Source organism: Lissotriton vulgaris, chromosome 6 (genome assembly GCF_964263255.1).
Source record: "Lissotriton vulgaris chromosome 6, aLisVul1.2, whole genome shotgun sequence".
NCBI classification, from domain to species: domain Eukaryota; kingdom Metazoa; phylum Chordata; class Amphibia; order Caudata; family Salamandridae; genus Lissotriton; species Lissotriton vulgaris.
In genome coordinates, this window is record NC_141694.1 from 1,680,091,116 (window position 1) to 1,680,106,620 (window position 15,505).

At 44.7% G+C, this 15,505-nt stretch overlaps 1 protein-coding gene across 1 annotated transcript in view; it reads left to right on the top strand.

Moving 5' to 3' along the window:
* RPS6KC1 (ribosomal protein S6 kinase C1) overlaps window positions 1–15,505 on the top strand; it is a 518,969-nt gene that overhangs the window by 454,132 nt on the left and 49,332 nt on the right. Inside the window, exon 15 of the mRNA XM_086927875.1 lies at window positions 8,167–8,262. Coding sequence (XP_086784001.1) covers window positions 8,167–8,262 — 96 coding nt within the window. The remainder of the gene's footprint in view (window positions 1–8,166; window positions 8,263–15,505) is intronic.

A 15,505-nucleotide genomic window follows, 5' to 3' on the forward strand; every position in this document is an offset into this window, starting at 1 on the left:
TTCAAACAGCCATTTTTGTACGAGTGAATAACCAGGTTTTGAGTTCTTTCCTGAACTGTAGTAGATTGGTTTGGTTTCTAAGATGCAGGGGCAGGGAATTCCATAGCCTGGGGGCTGGATGTCGGAAACTTCTACCACCACACTTCAACGTCTTTACCCTCGGTACTGCGAGCAGAGACGCCGATGCCGAGCGGAGGCTTCTCTGTGGGGTATAGCGCTTAATGTGTTGGCTGATCTGGGCAGGTTCTGCCCCATGCATGGTCTTTTGTACGATACACATAGATTTAAACTGGATCCTCGCCGGAATGGGGAGCCAATGCAGTTGTTCCTGGATGACTTGACTTATAGGACTGAAATTAGGGAGTTTTAGTAGTAGCTGGGCGGCAGCATTTTGCAGAGTCTGTATCACACTCTTTTTGGCTTCGAGGTAGAGCGAAATGCAGTAGTCGATTTTTGACAAAATCAAGGCAGTCACAACCGTTTTCCTGAGGGGCATAGGAATAAAAGGAAGGATCTTCCAAAGGATTTTTAAAGTGTAAAAGCACGAAGAGGTGATACTGTTGACCTGGTCTGACAGTGAAAGATGGTCGTTGATCAGGACTCCAAGGTTTTTTACCTTCTTTACGGGCTGGGGTAGGGTCCTGCTGTCCCCGGCCACCAAGCGGAATTCCAAAGGGAAACCACTTCAGTCTTCCTGGTGTTCAATTTTAAGGAGTTATCCTGCATCCAGCTGATGATATGGCTCATGCAAAGGTTAAAACGTGCTGCCACGATCCCTGGTTTTGAGGCTAGGGAGACAACAATTTGCGTGTTGTCAGCGTACCCCACATGGCATAGCATAGGGGAGTGATTTATGCTCGTCCAGCATTACAGATAGTTCTCTGTTAATTAAATATGACCGAAGGATATCTGCAGCTTTTTACATTTAAAATGACTATCAGCAAACAGTTCCCTAAATTACAAATGGAAAAGACATTAAAAGCCCCTGAGAGCGTTCGCCCAGTAGGCCAGGCAGATCTTTTTGATCAGTCCTACTTAATAAAGCTATGGAACTACAGAGAAACATGGCTGTTTGCTATTCTGAATTTGTCAATTTATGCTAAGAGCAGAGAATATAACACACAGTTCCTTATGGCTTCATTATGGCTCACACCCTGGACAAAGTCACTTCTTTAAGAGTCTGCTCTGCAATCAATCACTGTAGCACTAAAATGAATGTGGATGTCCTATGCTTAACTATTACAAGGATGCATATTATTTTCCCTGACTATTTTAGTTTACCTTACCTTATTTTATATATTTACCCTTTTAGATTTTTTTCTTTCATTTTATTTTTTTTGTATTCCCATGCGAAAGACAATTTCGCAGCCAAAAGCGCCTGTTTAATACATTTAAATCTCTTATATATATTATTTTTAAACTTCACGTAGATCTGATATGCTGAAGCTTCCATTTGTGACGCTAGTCCAGTATCTTCTAAACCAATTCATTCACAGGACTGTATTTGCTGATGATAGGCCCTTGCTGTTATTTTAGATATTGCCTTATTTTAGACGTAATCAAATGTTTCAGTATTCTTTTATAGATTCCACCCCTCTAGGTGTAAAAGAGGCTGTACATACTCAATATTAGAAACTATTGTTCATGTATTTGGTGAGGATTATTTTCAAATAATGTATCCAGTGCATCAGTTTTTAATGTCAGCTTGTTTAGCAGTAGCAGTGCATAAAAACACTATTGTTAGATTAATATACACTATCATTATCATAACAATGCCACTTGTGGCGACCTAGAAAGCTAATACTTATATTTTCTCATTAACGCAGACACTGTGAAATAAGTTTTTTTTCGTGTTGTCCTTACCGTATTTTCCGGCGTATAAGACGACCTTTTAACCCCTTAAAATTTTCTGGAAAGTCGGGGGTCGTCTTATACGCCGGGTATAAAATTTTATGGTATTTTTTCATGCGCTTTTTCATAGCGAGGACTTCACTCGAAGGTGTCAGACCGCTTCACAATACGAAATAACAAGAAACAACACACCTTATGTTAAAAAATACAGCCACCGACCCTGGCAACGTCCAAAAATACAGCCACCGACCCTGGCAACGTCCACACCCAGGCCCCGCGCCATGAATTGTGCAAGTATCGAAAGCGAGCGTGTTTTTGTCACAGCGAGGACTTCACTCGAAGGTGTCAGACCGCTTCACAATAGGAAATAACAAGAAACAACACACCTTATGTCAAAAAATACAGCCACCGACCCTGGCAACGTCCACACCCAGGCCCCGCGCCATGAAGTATCGAAAGCGAGCGTTTTTTTCATAGCAAGGACTTCACTCGAAGGTGTCAAACCGCTTCACAAGCGAGCAAATGGCGCCATGAGTCTTACCTCGACTGCCGCTGCCGCTGTACACGCGCCTCCAACCGCTTGCACATCCCCAGGCAGACGAGGCAGCAGGACGAGGCAGCAGGACGTCCGAAACACGGTACATGGTAATGGGCAGCCAACGCCGAAGATGGCAGCGCCCAGTGTGTTGATACGTTTGGCACGTTTGGCACGTTTTGGCACGCTCACCTCTCCCCTTGGCATGGGCGTGGCATAGAAAGGGGACTGTACAATGTTCCCGAATGTTCCCGAAGGCAGTAGAGCACTTGCCGTGATTGGCTGGTTGTTGCTAAGAGGAAAAACAGTCTCGTGACCAGATAGCGTATTTGCCGTACCGTACGTGTGGTGTTGAAGACAGTCTCTGCACCTGTCCATTCTGTACAGCACCAGTACCGTACATCGAGTGCAAATGGCTGACAGTCAAGAACCCGGCAAGGCTCCAGCAGCACATTCCGTGCAAATGGCAGACAGCGAAGAACCCGGCAAGGCTCCAGCAGCGCATCCAGAGCAAATGGCTGGCAGTCTAGAACTCAGCAAGGCTCCAGCAGTGGCAAGGAGAAGAAAATATGAAGCCAGCTACAAACTCAAAGTTGTGGCTTTTGCCACGGAACATAATAACTGTGCTGCTGCTAGGCAATATGGAGTGACAGAGAAGATGGTTCGGGCCTGGAGAGCAAATGAGCAAGCATTGCGGAGTATGCCAAGGGGCAAGTGTGCACTAAGAAGAGGCACCCCACATTGGCCAGAACTGGAAAAGCATGTAGCAGACATGGTGGCCGAGCATCGGCAAAGCGGGTATGTCGTGACCCGAAATAAAATCCGCTTGGTTGCACTTCAGTGGGCCAAATCTAATCCCGATCTCAGCCACAGATTTAAGGCCACTGTGTCCTGGTGTACCAGATTCTTGGGAAGGCATAATCTGGTATTGCGGCAAAAGACAAAAATTGCCCAGAAATTACCAGCGGATCTTGATGCCAAAATGCATAGCTTCCATCGCTACGTCATTAGGCTGCGCAATGAACATGTGTATGCGCTAAGTAGCATCGGAAACATGGATGAAACTCCGATGAATTTTGATATGATCGCCAACAAAACTGTCCATCAAAAAGGCGAAAAGACAATTTTAATAAAAACAACAGGACATGAGAAGTCCAGTTTCACTGTGGTACTTGCATGCACAGCTGATGGTGGCAAACTGAGGCCAATGGTTATTTTTAAAAGGAAAACAATGCCGAAACTCAAGTTTCCTGCTGGTTGTTTTGTGCATGTTAATGAGAAAGGATGGATGGATGAAGAAGGGGTAAAGCTATGGCTTGATAACGTATGGAGCAGGCGACCAGGTGGACTTCTACAAAGGCGTAGTCTACTGGTGTGGGATATGTTCAGGGCTCATTTAACTCCCAGCACCAAGCAAAGGCTGGCAAGACTGAAAACGGATGCTGCTGTTATACCTGGAGGACTGACATCGTTGGTGCAGCCACTGGATGTGTGCCTAAACAAGCCATTTAAAGATCGCATCCGAGAACAGTGGAATGAGTGGATGGTTAGCGGTGAAAAAACATTCACAAAAGGAGGAAACATGCGTGCGCCACAGTTGGATGTTTTGTGCAACTTTGTCATAAAGGCCTGGAACGACATCGATGCAGAAACAGTCATAAAGTCTTTCAAGAAGTGTGGCATATCGAACTCATTAGATGGTATGGAGGACGACTATCTGTGGGAAGGTGAAGAGGATGCCGAAGAAGAGACCACATCATCTGATACGGAATTGGTACAAGATCCATACGATGACTGCCTTACAGATGTACCACAAGATCTCATAGACTTACTTATGAGATCAGATGACGAAGAGGAGGATTTTGAAGGTTTTTAAAGGGAACGTTATAAATCCTGTAGAAATCGCTTGGATTTATGGGAAGTTATGGAACGTTTAATGCACTTGCACTGTTTCATGCACTACGTTATTTATGTTTGCCGTTATTCAGAAGTGACAGTTTTTGATATGGTTTTAAATAAAATGTTTCCGAGTAAAGCAAGATTGTTTCTACAACCAATTTCTTTGCGTTCAGTCTTTCAGTTTGTAAAATAAACGCTTATAGGTACCCACTGCCCACTGATAAAGCCTTACTGCTCACCCACAGGGAGGAGGACTAGACTAATACGGTAAGTTCAAAATACCGGTACATACTCGGAATGGCTATGCTGCGCTGGAAGTGGGGGGTCGTCTTATACGGCGAGTATAGCACTAAACCTAAAATTTTTCTGCCAAAGTCGGGGGTCGTCTTATACGCCGGGTCGTCTTATACGCCAGAAAATACGGTACATAGTGAATACATTTCGAATACTTTCCTGAAAAGGGTCTCATTATTGCAGAGACGTTTTGGTACTAGGTGCAACATGTGAGAAGATGCCTGTTTAAGCGTTGCTTTGGGGCTGTTTACGTGTGACCTGGATACACGGATAACATTTCTGTACAATACAAAAGTCGAAAAAGGGCTATAATGTGAAAGCCAGAGATGTAATCACAGTCAAAGTACACCTTTTTAGAATTACAATAGGATTGCAGTTTTAATGTATGGCACATTGTAAATCTATTAGTTAATCTTAAATTAGTGTGATAAATGTATTACTTCAACAATATATTGTTTCTCTAATTCAAAAGCGTCAAACTGGTTTCATAAGTAACGCTAAGCACCAAGATGAAATCTCAAATTAGTCATGATGGCTGAATCATGTAATTTATGAATGTTTACTTTTTTGGGATCTGGAGATACCCTTTACATTTTTTTTAGGGGAATATATTGAAAACGTACTATGGAGAGAGCTGTCCATAGAGAGAGCCCCTAAAAATAGCATTGGACCATTAGGAACCCCAGATTAAACCTGTCTCTGTAAAACACTTCTACTTCCGCACAAACCTTCTCTAAATATATCTGCACCTCAGAGCCAATTTAATTCCTGGAAAATGAATCCAATGGTTTGGTAGGTTGCAGAAAGGAAATACTTTTGCACAGGTGCAGCAAATCTTTTGGTGAAGGGAATGCAGAATAAAGTTAGCTGGGAGCATTTTGCCCCATCTGTTAGAATGTATACCAGGGATTAGTTGTACCTCTTGCTGTCAGGAGGTCAGTTAAGTGGGAGTGACTGACAAAAGGAGGTGACACCTGGATATTACATAATTTACATGTGCATGTTCTGCTTTAACTTTTGCCTTTTTCCCCATATCATAAATGTCTAAGGCGGTTGTTGCCAGTTACACAGAAATTAGCATGGAGGGATGTGAACAAGTGGGTTACCCCTCATACCACACTTTGTGTGGCAGTGTGCTATAACTTATTGCTAGCTGACATTCTTCCCTCTTGTGTTCTCATTGGGATAACAGCATTATTGTCACAAGGAAAGTTCATTTTTTTAGCAGGTTCAGACATACTGAAACACTAAATGAGGACCAGAGGAGATTTAGAGACCAGCAGGAGTTATCTCCCCAATTTGACACTATATAACACAATAGAACACTTGGATCTAGACTAGAATAACAGTAATAGATTACTCATCAACCAATGTCTATTCTGTTGTTTTTAGAGTCGGGGCAGGGAGGCGGGCCATGATCTAAAAGATTTCTCATCTTTGTATTTGTCTTTTGTACTTTCAATTAAAAAAAATGGATCTAGACAAGAGAAAATTGAAACAAGACAACCTGGCTGAGATGGAGTATTCATTTTAAAGGACGATTTCCCTCCATCATGCGTCCAGCAGCTAGATACCATCCATTGAGAGGATAGAGAATACCTTTAACCCCACGCCAGGTCCTGAGTTGAGGCACCACACCTTACAATTGTGGGTAAACGCCAGTGGATCCCTTCCTTGGATTCACAGAGAACCCTGGATAGTTTGTATTAAATTACATTATTATATTTTGAGCACAACCTTGAAGTAGAAGCACCATCACTATAGGTCCTGATAAATGCCGCAACACCTCATCTAATCGGATTTGATTGAAACGTGTTTATCTACCTCGGTGACTCGCCCCAGCATGTTAATCCTTTTTGCAGTGTCCTTCGTTTTAATCTGACCCAGGGGTGCATGAATAAAAGTGTTTGCATACCCTGTAGCCAGCTTAAATTATCACATTATTTTTTTTGCACATTCTGCTTTCCTCACTTCTCCCAGTTAAATAAAGCATATTTATTTATTATACCTCTTAAAACATCCGCTGTGCACCTCTCTCTCAGCGAGAGAGTTGTAGCCCGCTCTGTGACTAGGCATCCCAGTGCGAGGAGGTTCCCGGTGATGAAGCATGCCATCTATGGTGGGTGATGGAAATCGTCCTTTAAAAGGGGTACTCCATCTCAGCAAGGTTAGCTTGTTTCAATTTCCTTTGGTCTAGACCCAGGTGTTATATTGTGTGATATAGGTTCAAACCTACTACCAACCTGCTTACAAGTCTGCTAACATTATGTTTTTTTCTTGTGAAATAATTTGTGTATTTTTGTTTTTATAAATGGTGAAGAAATATGAACTGGAAGATTTTAAGCAGGAATTTGGAAGATTTTAAGTGGGAATTCGTGTCCGATAGTTTGCTTACTAATTGATTTGGCAAACGCCACATAAAGCTTACCTACGTATTTATGGTTTTGCGACCATTTTTTTAAACCAAGCAGCTGCCCTTCTTTCCTTCACTTACAATTTCCTCTTCCTAATTACTGGTCCAGGGTTTATCTGATAAGACGTTGCGTTTTAGTGTGCTCTTGTGGTCAGTGCCCATCTCTCTCGTTTGTTTGGGAAACTGTCTGCATTAATTACATCTCCGCCGTTAATTGCAGTGTGATGTGAACAAAGGAGGCATTCATGTTGTGCGGGTTTCCATTGAAGGGAAGTCCAGGCCGCCAGAAGTGTCCATGTCTGCGAGCTTCTCACCGAGGGCGGACTGTAACCATATCTGAAAAGCTCTGCCTTCCGAGGGCCACGCAGGGAGCGCATCGCACCAGTTTTATTTTCTTTCGAGTGTATTTGGCTGCCACAGATGGGCCTCTCACATGCTTTAATATTCACCTGTCACTCAATTGAATCGGCGCGTCCTCGCAATCTGTGCGGAACGCGGTGATAGGTTTACTCAGAAAACATAGAAGAGGGACATAAACTGCTGCTTCCTCACATTCTATAGGAGTGGAGCAGCCCATGGAGTGGTTTGCATCAGAAGGGCAAGATTAATCCCACTAGGGCCTAGGCAATATTAACCGGTGACTAATCAATAATAACCAATAGCCAATGGTTTGACCACTAACCTCTGGCCACCCAGCATAAAGCGCTTCAACGCCTGCTCAGGAGAATAATTACCTATATAAATGCAAGTACGTACAATAGACAGAGTGCAAGAGTTGTGTGCTGATGCTATCTTGTGTGCCATCACAAATAACCACAAGAAAGTGCAAATTGTAACGAATGGCCTCAAAAGGTTTTGTTGCTCGGTGAAGTGAGTGCCCAAAGAGCGAAATGTAATTTTGCCTGGTACTCCGGAAATCCTTACATTGGTGCTGCTGTTGGGTCAGATTAGGGAGCTGGTGCATATAGCTGCATGGCCCACCTGCTGCTGCGCCACAAAAGCTGCTGATTGCCCTTTCCTCTCCCTGTGCATAATCAACAGGGGCTTATACACAGAGCAAGGGGCAATAGTGTCATGTAATGTCCTGTAATAATTGTTTCTTGCTATTAAAGGTCTGTAAGAGAAGTGTTCTGCTCAAGGTCGCAAAGTAACTGTTGTCTGGGTTTTCTTTCAGGCTCTGGTTGACTGCCATCCATCGGGAATAAACACCCACTCGTTTTTGAACATGCCAGAACACGTTTCAGAGGAGGCCAGATCCTTGCTTCGACAGGTAAGCATGATGTGATGGTGCAGAAACGGAAGAAGCAAATCGTTTCTTGTGTAGTCTGGATGAGCAAAATCATCAGGAGAAGGAAGAAGCCGGAGGTCAGCTGTGCTGTGGTATCTGAGAGGAGTGATGACAGGACCAATCCCTAGGAAACTGACAAGAGCAAGTAGCCTTGATAAAGGGATTGGTGGGGCTACAGTCAGTTGATACATTTTAGCTAGATTTCAATATTTTATCTGGATTTTAAACTGATCGATGATGCTCTTTGTTACATGTGACTGCTGCTATTCATCGCTCCCTTTTAATAGTTTTTATCCTATTTTTAACTGTTAAATACATGTGTTGTTTTTTGATGGTATGTTTTCGCCGGATAATTTAATTTAATTTAATTTAATAACGATTTCTAAAGCGCCTGGTGACCCAAGGGCATCCCCGCGCTATAAAATTTGTGATCCTGTTGAGGGGGAAGGTGGGAGGAGAGATACTTATAGAGGGGCTCTAATTAGGGAATAAGTGAGTCTTTAATTTCTTGCGAAATGCCAGGTAGTTAGGTTCAAGTCTGAGGGAGCGTGGAAGAGCGTTCCATCCAGCCGCTGCTTGAACAGAGAATTGCCGTCCTCCTGTGCGAGACCTTTTAAATCTGGGTATGTTGGCCAGGTTCTCATTCTGGGATCGTAGGGATATGGTTGCTGTGTAGGGGGTGATCATTTTGCTGAGGATCGCCGGGCCAGATCCGTTGATCAGCTTATGTGTCGTGCACATCGCTTTGAATTGCACCCTTTGGCGCACCGGGAGCCAGTGCAGAGCTTTGAGGGCCGGCTTTGCGGACATTCTGGAGGGGAGGTTGGTGAGAAGGCGTGCCGCCGCGTTCTGTGTCCGCTGGAGCTTTGTCAGGGTGGCCTCAGGGGCTCCTAGGTAGACCAAGTTACTGTAGTCCAGGCGAGACAGTACCAGTCCCTGGATGAGCAGTTTCCTTGAAGTAGGAGGCAGTAAGGGGAGGATCTTCCGGGTTGTGCGTAGGAGTCCAAAGCAGGTGCCCGAAGTTTTAGCTGCTTGTGTCTTCATAGACAGCTCTGGTTCGAGCCACACACCGAGTGTCTTAATTTCACGCTTCGGGGGAGGGATTTCCCCGAATACGTCGGGCCAGAGTGCTGGAGGGATGGTCGTCCATTGTTTCCCTAGGAGCATCACCTCCGTCTTTGCCCCATTAAGTTTTAATGATGAATTGTTCATCCAATTGTGGATTTCTATAAGACAGTTGGTCAGGTTTTCTGGGTGGTCGATCAGTTGGGCCAGGGAGACGACCAGCTGAGTGTCGTCAGCATAGCTTACCATTTTTATATTAAATGGTGTCACCACGTCCTCAAGGGGGGCCATATATGCGTTAAAGAGCGTCGGGCTCAGGGAGGAGCCCTGAGGGACTCCGCTTGTGAGTGGAAGGGTGGATGAGTGGTGATTGTTGTCCCACACTTGGAACGTGCGCCCTGTGAGAAAGGATTCAATCCAACTGAGTGCCGTCCCGGTAAGTCCTGCATCCGCCAGTCTATGCAGAAGGACACGATGGTTGACTGTGTCGAAGGCTGCGCTTAGATCCAGGAGGATCACTGCCACTGATCCTCCTGAATCTAGTATGCGCCTAGCTTCTTCAATGACGGCAAGGAGTGCGGTGTCTGTACCATGGCCCGGGCGGAATCCAGTTTGGGATTGCCTGAGTATTTTGTTGGTTTCAAAGAACTGAGATAGTTGTACGTTTACCAGTTTCTCTGCTACTTTGCTGATACCCGGGAGGAGTGATATTGGTCGGTAATTAGACATGTCTGCTGGGTCTAGCTGGGGTTTTTTTGGGAGTGCTTTTACCACAGCACTCTTCCAGCTATCGGGGACAGATCCGTGGGCGAGCGAACTGTTGATAAGTTCCGTGACAGTGGGCACGATGACTGAGGCTACGGTTTTGAGGAACCTGATCGGTGCTGGGTCCAGAGGTGATCCGATAAAGTATTATTGAGTACTGGAATGATCCCTAGTATGACAGTATATAATATGGTGGTGCCATGAATGCTTGTTTTATTTTACCAAATGCTCTTGCGTGTCGTGCGCCTCGCCCTTTACAGCACACAGCATGATATAAAACAGGAGGTACGTGCCAGTGGGGCGGACAAGGTACAACTTAACCTTGCAGAAGGGGGCACAATAATGTTGTGTCGGGGATGTGGAGGAGCTGTGTGTTGAGTGACTGTTGAGGGGGTTGAACAGGCTAGGTAAGGAGAGCCATTCCATTGAAAGGCAATGCAAATGATGACTTTGAGTTCCTTCCTGGATTGTTCCTTTAGACCAGCGGCCGAGGACAACCAAAAACTATGGGAACTGTGTGTGCAATGGGAGAGGGGTCAGTGGGCGGGGTCAAAGGCGGAGCTAAATATGTAAGCAGCTGCATATTAAATAACGCACAGAGTAAATAAAATAAAGATTGCAGTGGGAAATGCACCATCGTACATTATGAAACCTCTATTAGTTATTGCATTGTAGACGTCTGTGTTAGAGAATTGAATCCTGGCTGGTGCGGTGGAAAATAGTAACTTGTAGATTTTTAGTGCTACGAGGTCCTCGCCTGTAACACAAAGCACTGTGAAAATGTAATTTATAATTTTAAAGTGGCATTACTTACAGAGGGGCTGCTACAAAATGTTATAAAAGGGTTTAAGTTAAAAAAGGGCTCCCAAAATAAAAATTATAATATACCCAGAGTGTACACAGTACAATTTTTTTTAAACTGTACATTAAAGGTACACACTTCCAGGGCACAAGTCCTAAAAAAAGTAGTGGGGGGACGCTCCAAGTTAGGTGGTGTCACCAGAAGTGACGTCACAACAGGAAGTGACGCCACAACATTTACTGTCTCCATCTGAAATGCGTGAATACACACAAGATACATGTAGAAGTATAATACTGCAGTAAGTGGCAGTCACTCAAAACACAAGAACACACTATACACAGGACCCATTCCTCAGATTACACGGTTATTACAGACGGCACTAGGGGCATCTGTCGGGGTCCCTGGAAGTGACATGCTCAGCGTATTGACGGCGCAGCTCCTTGAAGCCTTGGCGCCTCGGCTGTGCTCTGAGAAATGCTGGCAAGGGGAGGGCGTGAGGTGGAAGGGGAGATTAGTCTGAGGCTTGGGTGCATTTAGAAGGCTCTCATTCGTGCGCCGGTGCAGACTCGGGCACCCGTTCCATCTTTTGGGCAGGGGGGGACGGCGTCCACCCGGTAAAAACACAGTAAAATAAGTGGTGGGACGCCGTCCACCCGTGTGGTACCCCGACTCGAGCCCTGCACACTTCACAGCTCAACTGGTAACTCCCTTGCAATACCACTCAAAAATAATACATCTGTAACATCAATTAAAGACAATACCGGCTTCCCAGCACCCTTTTGCATTTGCAGATTAACCAGTTGTGCACATGTACCTTTCTTTCAGGCAAACAGGCACCCTGGCAAGAAGGCACCCTGGCAAGCAGGCGCGTTTCTTGTTTAGCTGTCTGCCCTTCCTTCGGTTTCACAGCACACGAGACTCCCTGCCTTATACGTCAGCTGAAGCATTTTGTCTGTTAGAATTAACCGTCCCGGGGTAGATGCCTTTCCACAAAAAGTAGGCGAACTGTTTTTGTTCAAATAAAAAAGTATGGGCACGTTGTGCCCCTCATTCCCGCCCCCTTCAACCTTTGATTTAGATCCCAAAACCCTGCTTTGTGTGAGCAGGGCCAGAGATCTGCAGCTTCGCTACAATGTGCTTTAGTTATCATTAGTATGCTTTTCCCTCGCTGGCTAAAACGTGGCACTGTCTAAACTAGTGAGGAGGGGTGGCCAGTTGGTCCCTTCTGTAGGGCTTGCTTTAGTTTACCAAAGCACATGCAGTTTGGCAGCTCCAGCAAATGGCGCCACCTAGCGTCAGCTTCTGTTAACTGCCCGAATATATCAGAGACTAGGCATGCTATGGTCCTGTGAAGAGATATTGGTGGGTACATGCTCTTGAATCGGGGGATTGCGAGGGAGACCAGTTGCCCAGGGTGCTCTTGGAGAGCACTGGGCTGGACCAGGTGTTGCCGATAGCTGCCACTGATGAGCCCAAGCACAGTTTGGTTCATGTTGATAGATTTTTTCTAAAGGATGCTGTTATTACATGTATGCGTTTATTAACAAATAGCATCCAGCATTTACTATTATTTTTGTTGAAACCTATACAGCACCTTCTAAAGTCCATCAGGGCTTCACACATTTTTGATAAACACACACCAGGGCATAGTTTCCTCAGTGTAAAGGAAAATTAATGTAAAGACAGCGGGAAAGATAGTCATATCCTGTTCTTATGATTTGTATTGTATGCTTAAATTTACAAGGAGAAAACATCACTGCTAATAGAAATACTTTACATAGATTCCAACAGGAGTGCATAGAAACAATAAATCAACATACTCTTACATAAAGCTGAAGACAGATAGTTTGTGGGTGGAAGGGAGATAAATAACTGTACTTATGCCACAGCAGTGAAAATAAATGTGAACAATACTGCAGTATTTAGAGCTGTTGTATTAATAAACGCAAATTCACACATTTATTACTACAATGCAAATGTCAAATTCAAGTTATTAGATCACTGTAGCTCAATTTACATTTTACTGCCTCACAGATTTTATTTAACAATTACTTCATGCAAGTAAAGATCTCGCCTAATTGTCACAAAATCTCAAGTGTGAGGGTAGCACGCTGCGCAACTGTAAGCTCTTCCATCCTGGTTTTGATTAAATACCTTTTGTTAAAATAATACACAAGAAAAATACCCCACCATAAACTATATATGCTAATACACTGAGTATATTATGCTATTTATTACCATTGATAAGGGAGGAGCAGGGGTGGCTCCTCCATGTGGGCGTCGGAGCGCTTCCCGCTGCTTTCTCGCAGTGCGAGAAGCAGAAACGTAAAATGGTATGAATACCATTTTACGTTTCTGCTTCTCGCACTGCGAGAAAGTAGAAGAAGGGTATCCCTGGTTGCGGGGGGGGGGGGGGGGGGCGCAGTTGGGTGGTTTGGGGAGGAGTGGCTAGCCCAATGTTATGGGCGCTGACTGTTTGGTCGTCCCCAGGGCTGACCTAACCAGTAATAGCACTTTCCGTTTTCTTCATGTAGGCTGCTGCGCAATCCTGCATGAAGAAAACGGGCTCCCCTTAGACGCCTGTAAGAACGGTGTCCTAGCCAATCACAACTCTGCAATTGCAACATTGTGATTGGCTTAGGGGAAGAGAGGGAGCCTGCTTCTGCTTCCCGTGAGCAGAGAGCAGGAGGCTCGATGCGGGAGTGTGGCACTGGAGGCGAAGGTAGGTTAAACATTTTTTTAGAAATTAAATTACCCCTACCCCTTCCCAGAGCGACCCCCCTCACCCCACACAACCCCCACCCGCGATTCATGCCAGCCACGACTGGGGAGGGGAGCGGCATCATGACTCACTCAATGTTTCACCTCTCATGAATCATGTTCCCTTTCTACACTCAACAATGGTAATAAATAGCTTATTACACTTTCTGCACATATACAATGTATTAGTTGAATGCCTCAAATAGTACCAAATATGTGGAAGTAGGCCCGACACCTTTCTTAAGGAGGTGGAGATTTATAGTTGAGTTGAAGCCATAGAGGGAGGTAGGTAGGCTAGAGCCGCTAGTAGTAAGATTGGCCGTAGTCACGGCAATAGGGGGACAGGGACCATGTGAGGATATGTAGAGCGGTGATATTGTTGCCCAATATATGGGTGAGGGCAGACTTTTCATTGCCCTCAAAATCAGTTTCTGAAATTGGATAATCACTGTTCTGCATGCGTAGTCACCGCCCTTGCATGTGTCGGTACAGTTATGACGGAGGAGAGAACGGTGTACGCAACACGTGTTGCAAGGTGAAGGAGCTTGTCTAGTGGTTGGAAAGAGTGGCGGGGTGGGGGTCTCTGCAGCAGTAGGCAAGCATGGTGGTAGCCACTATGTCTATTAGTGTTTCAGCAGCACGGTGTGTGATACCTGGACCCATCGTACTATCGTTTGAGTCGCAGGTGAGCAGCTCGGTTAGTGGAAGCTAAGCAGTGATGCTCAATTCACTGTCACAGTGGGCACCCAGATTGCAGGCTCAGTAGAAGGAGACTGACATTATCTCCATTTGTGCTGTTTTGAACATTAATCAGCGTAGTTTCTGATTGAAGTTTGGTATTCAGGATTTCCCTCCGCATTAGAGGGTGTGGAGATGGTTTACCTATCATTCACATGCAGGTGATGGAAGAATCCGAAGGGGGAGTGATGTGAGACTAGCAGACTGGAGTCAAAGATGTTGTGTCAGTGGAGAGTGAGGGTGAGCTGTTGGTTAATGACATAGAACAGCCAATTGAAGACGCAGGGACCAGCTAGGAGATGCTGCTGGGCGACAACTCATAGAATAAATACTGCTTAGGAGGGATGTGGGGAGAAAATATTTACTTGAAAAGCAATGTAGTATTTGAAAGAAATGCTGGACTAATAACTGATCTCTTAGTAAATGCCGCCTTCTTTCAGAAAGAAGTATAACAAAAGCTTGACGTTCAAACAAAGAGAGAGATCAGGTTTTAACATCCTATTGTCTTTATAGTGTCGTAGCGTTCCTGTTAGTTTTCTTTTCATGTTTATTCTTTACTCTTCTGAAATGCATGAGGGTGGCGCCCTCCTTGAGTTTTCACACACTATTTCTTGCTCTAACTCCTATCCAGTAAAGGCGACTTTAAAGTACCAGAACGTGCCCAGAGACCCTCCTTTTAGACGTTATTTGTGTGCACTTTAAATGCAATAGGAGATGCCAAGATTTGTACTTCAAAAATATTGCTCCATAGCTTAAAAACTGTGGACGGAGAACGTGCCAGACTAGCCAAGGTTTGGAGAATCGGAGAATGATAGTCACACAAAGCGCTATCACTTCAGCAGCCACTTGTAAACTTATTGTTTGGCGCTGATAAAACGGATCTGTGTTTTTCAAAGGTTGTCACTATGATGTCAGTGGGGAAGGCTATAATAATAATTTTTCTTTACACTTCACTCCTTAAACCGCTTCTTCAGTTTCTAAGCCACCAAAATGACAGGTGCTTCTATTACCCAATGCAACATACTTCATTTACCGACCTTCAGAAGGAGGGAGAGGTGAGTCAGCTGTGCAGGGATAAAACATTGTGACCTGAAG